This window comes from Parus major, chromosome 14, assembly GCF_001522545.3.
Source record: "Parus major isolate Abel chromosome 14, Parus_major1.1, whole genome shotgun sequence".
NCBI lineage: Eukaryota > Metazoa > Chordata > Aves > Passeriformes > Paridae > Parus > Parus major.
In genome coordinates this window covers 10,554,904-10,562,914 of record NC_031783.1, presented here as the reverse complement: position 1 = coordinate 10,562,914, position 8,011 = coordinate 10,554,904, and the positions used below count along the sequence as shown (strand labels likewise).

Sequence of the window (8,011 nt, the reverse complement as noted above, 5' to 3'; positions counted from 1 at the left end):
TTCCCATTTCCAGTGCTCTCCTGCAGTCATGCCTAGCAAACCTGTTCTGCTCCACATTCTGGTCCTTGCTACCAGAAGGGGCAAATTCCCACAGCGCTTGAAGGTTCGGGCTGAATGTGGCAGGAACCAGTGCAGCGAGGTGTTTCTGACTGGTAGTACTGGGCATGGCATGCTGCTGCACAGGACGGGAGTGGTGGTGACCTTTGTGCCCATGGATGGGCAGATCATCATATATATGTAGCAGTATGAAAATCACCTCATATATCTGTAAATCTGATTTCTTGCTCATTAAAGAAAAGGTTTCTCACCATCTGCATCCCTTTATGGCTAAGCTCAACAGGGACCTTTCCCCACTCCTCAGCCAAAGGCAATGGGTGCTGCATCCAGAGCAATTGGGTTATGAGGGAAAGAGGGATCCAGAGCACTTCAGATCAGTTTTGCCACTAGATCTCCGTGGTCCTGACTTACAGGGGATTTCAGACATTAACAAGAAAAGCCGATTACACCCAAGGCAGGCCGGCAGAGCAGCCGTTCTCCTCACAGCTCTCATCTGCTGCTTCAGCTCAGCTCCTGCTTCTCTGGGGGATTGATCCCAGTAAATGGACACAAGCTTGTTAACTGTAATTTTTGCTGATCCTTCAGATGCCTAATAATGAAGATTTTTTATTTTTCTTTCTCTCTTTTTTAAACATGGTTAGAGCTTCACAAGGAGAGCTGAGACACAGAGTTGTCCATGATGTATCCAGAAGGACCAGCTCTGATCCACTCTCCCAGGAAACAATTGCTCACCTTCCCTTGTAGGGATCCCAACACATATTCCGTAAATGGAACAGAAACTTGGCTGCTCTCAAGCCAGCAGCTGGCTTTCTAAAGCCAAGATGTTACTTTATTTTTGGGGCAGTACTCTGGTATGTTTCTGTGGTTCAGACAAGGGGATTCCCCCAGCGAGATAAAGCCTGTGCAATAGCCCATCAGAACTCTAACCTCTCTATACAGAACTATTATAGTACAATTTATTTAACAGAAATAAATAAATAAATAAATAAAATAATTTATAATGACATAAATACCTATTATGGTTATACTGTACTACAACTGGATAGTTTTATCATAGTACTATGTAGTAAAATAGTACTATGGACTATACTAATTCCTTCTGATTACTCCTGTTTTTTACTTATTATACCTTAATAGCTAAATTTCTCTGTGTAGAGATTAGATTAGAGCTGTGATATGTTATTACAGCCTGTAATAACTTTGCCGTTACAGCTGGGGGACAGTCTCTGGGAGCAGACTGCTGACACAAGCAGAGAGGTGCATTAGTGCACCTTCCCCGTGGGCTCACATGACCCTGCAGGGCTGGACACCTGCAGAGTGTCTGCAATCTGCCAGAGCATTCCTGAGGAAATCTGCACATTGCCTGTATGGACTTACACAGATGAGCAGTGGATGGATCTGGAACACACTTAACCACTAGCCTCTCCTAAAATGCTCTCTGATGTAGACCCTGTCTCAAACTTTAGTTATCTTATTTGTCAGTGTCCTCTCATCATCTAATTAATTGAATCTACTTAAGGTAGTTAACAAATATATAAAAGAGTCTATATTCAGTTAGACAAATGTATGCACTTACCTAAAAACATTTGTTTTGCTGAGAATCCAAGTCCCAGGATGCTCCACAACAGGTCTTCTGGCTTACAAGGACGAAGACAGAGGCACAACTGCTTGTCACAGGAAGGGCAGGGCTAAAGGCTGCTTATCTAAAGTGCCTGAAAGCCTGGAAGTTTGAGATAACAGCTCTGCTCCCCAAAATTGCCCTTGCTTAAAAGTAACGTAATGCATATGGTGCTAGTGACATTCCATAATGTGCACTAAATCTAGAAAATATAAAAGCTGATCTGGCCAAACAGGAAAAAAACCCCAAAACATTTTAGCTGAGTTCCTACTGATCCAATAAAAGGTTGAAGCTGAAAATGACTTCAAAATCCAGACTCATAAACCATCCACAGGCAACTCAGTACATTTTTGTAAAGGGATTTAAGAAATTTGGGTTATATAAGTTGAAATATGGTAAACTACAAGCAAGGTTAGCACATTGTCATGTCCTACAACCTAATAAAAGGATGTAGTGGCAGATCCCCAGTTTGTCACACACAGAAACAAGATCAAGCGGGTGTTTGGCATTTTTCCACAAGGACTATTAGAATATTCATTTTAACAAGCTCTCCTGACTCTGAAGAAAAAGCTGTTTTGTTGGATGATGTGGAGATTTTTCTTTGTGAGGCATCCCACAACGGACTGCTCTGAAAGATAACAAAATGTTCAACATATGGAAGAAAAAGAAGTTCCCAGCCTACTGAAGATATCAAGCTTGATGAATACTTCAGCTCTTACTATTTGTGTGCCAGCTTTAGAACATCTTGAAAAACTTTGACTAGATTCCACATCAACCAAGAATGTTCTCTTCTCTCATCCCTCATTTGAAGTTGGGTTTGCAAACATCTCTGTTTTAGATCACAAGAGTAATTAAAAGCACTTGACCAACATTTGTACTGCAGCTATCATGAGGCTGTTAATCAGTGGTAAAGAATCTAAATTTTGTCAACATAAGAAGCTAAAAATATCATGCCTGTAGTAGTGTCATTAAGTAGGATTTATTTAGGGGACTTTCAAGGGAACTTTAACATAAGAACTGGGTTCTTGCTGCTGAAGTGAAACTTTAGGTTGTATTGCAGGAACCTGCTGCTTTGCGGTGCTTTGAAAGACTATTTTGAGAACAAGGTCTCTGCTATGATAGTTACAGAGTCTATTTCCAGTCTAATTTAATTGGCTTTTTAATAATTGATTAGACTAAGGAAACAATTTAATGGAACCACAGAACAGTCAGGCTGGAAGAGGGCCCTGGAGATGCTGTATGTAGTCCCACTCCTGCCCAACAGACACAGGCAGAACAGGTTTCTCAGGGCTGTATTAAGTCAGATTTTTAATATATCCAAGGCTGGAGACTCCACAACCTCTTCACTCTATTTAATGCTTTTTAGGGATTTTTTACTTCATTCACATTGTGCCTTATAAGAGTTTTAGCTGCCCCTCCACTTACAGTGAGTTAAATAGTTAATAGTTTTTAGTCAATTAAAATTCTGCTCAGTACAGGAACAGCTGTACTTTGGCTTTTCATTAAAAGAAGGCTGAACTTCAAAGATATACAAAGGACCTAAAATGAGTATCCTATTCTACAGGAATGCACAATAGCTTTTGGATCCATAAGAAACTCCTCAACTATTCTGTATCATTAGTATTATTGTCCCTTTTTGGAGAATTTTCAAAGCAACCCAGCGTTTTATAGAGAAGTAGCCAGAAGTTTGACTTTGCCTTTAAGCCAGGAATAAAACTTGTCTTATGTGTGTAATCTGTCTCAAATGTTTCTTTGGGAAGGCAAGTAGACAGGGCTGTAAACAGATAATGGGTTGGTTAACAATTATGTCACAGGCCTGAAAAGGTAAAGTTAGGTCAGATGGACAAACAAACATGAGCACTTCCTACAGCATAAGGAGTATGAACAACCCCCACTGAGTCTGTTTTTAGACTTGACACAAAGCCAAGGCACTTGGGAATTAGAAGCCAAAGAGCACTTTCTGTCTGTAATACAGATAATTTTAAAAATCCACATCAGAATCCTGATTTTCCATGATTTGTGTGTGCAAAAAAATCCCCAGCACCCTACCCCACAATGGAGTAGACAATCATCTAGGAGCTCCCTTATTTTATTACACAGCTGAAAATAGAAGATGACACCAAAACTTATACACTACAAAGGTATTGAAGAAAACCCCAAACAAACCAAGCTTTAACCTAGTTACCAAATTTAATTCCAAAGCAATATGCAAACAAATGTTGCCTGCTTTCCAAGGCACAACGGTATAAACATAAAAACTGTAAATGACATATATTTAGTACAAAAATATAAATACTGTAATCTAAATGACAAAACAGAACTCTTTTCCCCATGTATAAACCTTAATTTAAAAAATTCAGTTTTACTCTCAGTCATGAAATGTAATACAATAAAAACAAAAACCTATTCTTTTAGTGCCATTCTAAAATCATATTTTACATCATATTCTACATCTATTCTACATCATATTCTACTATGCCCCTATTTTATCAGCATAAATATGAATATTCAAAACATTATACACTTTGCTGCATTATGAAAGAGAAGTTTGGCTGCTTTTTTTTTCCTAATAAAACTGGTCATCACATACCTGACTCTCTGAAGTGTGATATTATCCAGTTTGAAATGCTTTCTGAAAGACTGAATCCTTGCTGTATTACATTAGTAATGCTGTCATTAAAATATTCAATTGTTAAATAATCCAAAAATTAAATTCCTGAAAAAACATTCCTTCTTTAAAACTTGTATCCGAAAAACCAATGCAAAGTGAATTAAAACACTGTTTTATTGCTAGGAAATACAACAAATATTCAAACTGCAAAGAACTTAGAATTTTGCCAGTTTCACTTTAAAATGAGCCAACAGTGAATTTACAAAGAAAAATCAATCTATTTCCAGCTCAGCCTTTCTTAAGCAAACAAAAGTACAAAGATAATCCAGGTCATACAGATTTCACATCAGTTCCCTAAACAGAATCTCAGCAGTGATTCAGAAAGCTGATTCCTTGGCTGACTGAATGTGATGTAGTAGCTGATTACAATAGACTGGTGTTTGATGCTTATGTACAACCCCTTCAATTTCTCTCACCAGCAGATCTGGATATAAAATGCTTCCTTCCTTTAAAACTTCTGTAAGACAAAAATATGTTTTATAAATCAGTAGCTGCTTTGTGTTTCTCTACCCAACTTCCCTCAATATAGCTAAAAGCAAACGTGGAAATTGTTCTACAAGTGATGCAGTGATGACAACACAATTCCTCCCTCCCACATTAGCTGAGATCTTTATTTTGGTCTTTATGTTCTGGCTGCTACATTAATAAATTCCAGAGAGTCCCTCCAGCAGGCTGGGATATGGTCACACCCTGCAGTGGTTGGATGCTGTGCTCCATATCCTGTTTACCATCTATAAAATCTCTGGTAGTTCAGCTACTGGGCAAAGTATTCATTCTGCACACAGGTAAAACATCAGAGCCCATCCACTGAAACCCAAAGGAAAGCTCCAACCTGGCAGGATTATCCTCTACCTGTATGTACTGTTTTCATGAACACTCAAGATGATGATTTAAAAAACATTGTTAAAAATATACATGACTGAAATTCTTACCTAAGACTGCTTTTTGGAGATTTTCATCTGGGTCATCGAGATGTACCAACAGTTCTTGGTACAGAAACTCAACATGACCTTCCATTGAGGATTTCACATCACTGTCCTTTAAGCACTTAAACCAATTAGCCAAGGTGTGAGCAGCTGCCATTCGGACATCGCACGAGGCATCGTCCAGACGCTTTAAAACCTCTGAAAAGGAGCAATAACTAAAATGCTCTGTGAACAGAGGAGCTGGCTTTTGCATTTGAAAAAAAACCAAATGTATTCTGTTAACATCCAAATTATTGTTGCATTTCTGACATATTTTTGTCTTTTGAGAATAATAAATACATGTAGCACACTGTTCCTAAAAGCTCCTCATTCATTGTTATTACATTATGTTGTACAAACATTAATAGAGGACATATACAGAAGTATTTAGATTAATTGAACATTATCTAGCACTCCTTCTAACAAGGAACTACGGATATCTATTTATGCATTACAGAACTACAGAGTTTAAGTATTTCTATGCTTCATAAAGCACAGAATTTCTATTAAATATTAAATTATTAAATAATATTAATTATTTAAATTATTAAATATTACTATTTCAGTGAATTACTGCACTGCAGACTACATGAAAATGCAAGATGCAAAGACATATATATATATACTTGGAGGATTATCTGATCACGTATTTCTCCAAAATAAAAATGTTTGTAGTTAGATTTCCAGTGTGCCATGTAAGAAAAAGTATCAGTTGTTAAGATGCCAAGTTAGGGAAAGCCATATTTATTTGTATATATAAGAACATAATATTGCTGGCACAGAGCATATTCTGTACTTCTGATTCATAGTTTGGCATTTCATCCTAAGAGGCACTACAGCTCCCTGCTCTAATTGGCAATACAAAACTCTAGATTAGAGTTTTCTTCTTTGGTTTTTTTTTTTTAGATAAAAACCCAACCCACTACCTATTCAGGTCTATTTATGGTACACTGAAATGGTTTGCTCTTGGCTCTCAAACACAGCACGGAGAACAATGTGAGTTCCATTTATACACTGCAGTACTTTCTGCTCTCACTATACTTAGCACATTATTTCACATAGTCCAAACTCTGAAGCAATGCAGATGAGCTGCTGGCAAACGCTGCACAAACCAAAGTATTGAGTGAAGTTCCACCTAGTGGTCTGATGGATAATGACGTTGGGAATACTGCTCGGTTCTGCCAAACTCCTAAAAGTTGAGCAAACTATGGCACTTTGGGTAAAAAAGCAAATGTAATTCTTCAACATTGTGATCATGATTAAGGTCCTGATTAAAGACACAAACAAACCCACAACGCCCTCACCCCAAGTCTACTAAACCTTTACACATACCTGTGTAAGTGTTCTTAAATTTATCTGCATCAAACTGTCTCCCACAGACTTTGAGAAAAACATCAACAATACGACAAGCCATCAGTCGAGTAATTTTTGAGTCTTCATCCATGGAAGCAATAATCTGGGGCATCAGCTCATCTTTCACTTTTAAGATCTACAGTTAATAGGAAAAACATAGAAAAAAATATGCTTAGTGTTACAGCACTTGCCATTAGCTGTGCCAGACACTTGTTTGCTGTATCCCTGAAATCCCTGAAGTTACAGAGCTCTAATTTTGCCACTACATTAGCTTGGAAAATGAAAATCTAACAATCACCCAGCTCCTGAACATTCAGTATACAAGCAGACGAGTTGTATGTAACTCATGTATGTTTAATCTTGTGAAAGCTTTAGAACTGACTGGTTTTTAAAACAAACCCGAAATCGCCGAGCCTTGGAGCAAGGCGGAGCTGAGGGTTCTGCACAGGGAGCAGCAGATGGCGCCTGACTCCAACAGGAAGCACCGGGCTGGGATGTGCTGGGAGGTTTGGGATTTGACTTTATTCCGTGTATTTCACATCATCCATTAACGCCAAATAGGCATTAAGGCACCGATTCAGAAATGTTCAGCTAGAATAGCAGTTTCTGATATCAACATTTCTGTATATGTGAACTCAACCAGATATGTGTGTTTAAGCACTTTGTTCAATTAAGGTCTGTTATAAAGACACTAAAGACTGTGAACATTTAATAACATTTTAATTAAATTTATTTTAAAAAAATGAGCTTGTAGCTAACATATTTCCAGTACACAAGTTCCAAATGCTACTTTTGTTAGCAAAGAAGTTTCAAAACCCCCTCGGATTCAATTAATCCTTAATCAGGGGTGAGCAACATCTCTTCAAGTGTTCTCCTTGCTAGCACTCCAGCCTCTATAGATATTCTTCATGTCCCTTTTCAAGTCCTCTTGTCCTTTTGTACAATCTCTATGAGTTATTTTTTTCCCCCTAAATGGATCTGTGGGCTCCAAGGCAACCAGACAACTTGTCTTTGCCACATGACAGCACAGCACGTCCTGGCTGGCTCCAGTGCTGCTGCACAGGCTCTGCCTGAGGGACCAGTAATGTCAAGACCCAAATTGTTGTGTTCATAGTGGTCAGTGAACACAGAACTGATGATCTGTTAGACAACAACAGCTACAAAATTTGATGCTAGTCAGTTTTACACCTCAGCATTTTGCTGGCCTCAGGTCTCTTATCAGGATGCCATCACCCCTCCACTAGTGATTGTTTCAGTCATGAACATTCAATTACAATTAATGAATTTTATTATGAAAACTGTATGTTCTTCTGGAAATGCTACTTACCCAAAGGATTTATTATTTTA

The 8,011-nt window shown here is 38.2% G+C and overlaps 2 protein-coding genes across 8 annotated transcripts in view; both read right to left on the bottom strand.

The window, feature by feature from the left end:
* Positions 1–1,764, bottom strand: part of SUN1 (Sad1 and UNC84 domain containing 1) — a 33,577-nt gene extending 31,813 nt beyond the window's left edge. For 5 of the 7 annotated variants that reach the window (XM_015642928.2, XM_015642933.2, XM_015642934.2 and 2 more), the window contains exon 1: positions 1,634–1,763. The gene's annotated coding sequence lies outside the window, so the exon portion shown is untranslated. Of the gene's footprint in view, positions 1–1,633 lie in introns of all 7 variants that reach the window. The other 2 variants (XR_004499419.1, XM_033517851.1) reach the window with 2 other exon arrangements.
* Positions 1,765–3,748: 1,984 nt separating this feature from the next.
* Positions 3,749–8,011, bottom strand: part of DNAAF5 (dynein axonemal assembly factor 5) — a 28,990-nt gene continuing 24,727 nt past the window's right edge. Inside the window, exons 12-14 of the mRNA XM_015642393.1 lie at positions 6,644–6,800; positions 5,279–5,470; positions 3,749–4,803 (exon numbers count right to left, since the gene is read on the bottom strand). Coding sequence (XP_015497879.1) covers positions 4,664–4,803; positions 5,279–5,470; positions 6,644–6,800 — 489 coding nt within the window. The 3' untranslated portion in view covers positions 3,749–4,663. The remainder of the gene's footprint in view (positions 4,804–5,278; positions 5,471–6,643; positions 6,801–8,011) is intronic.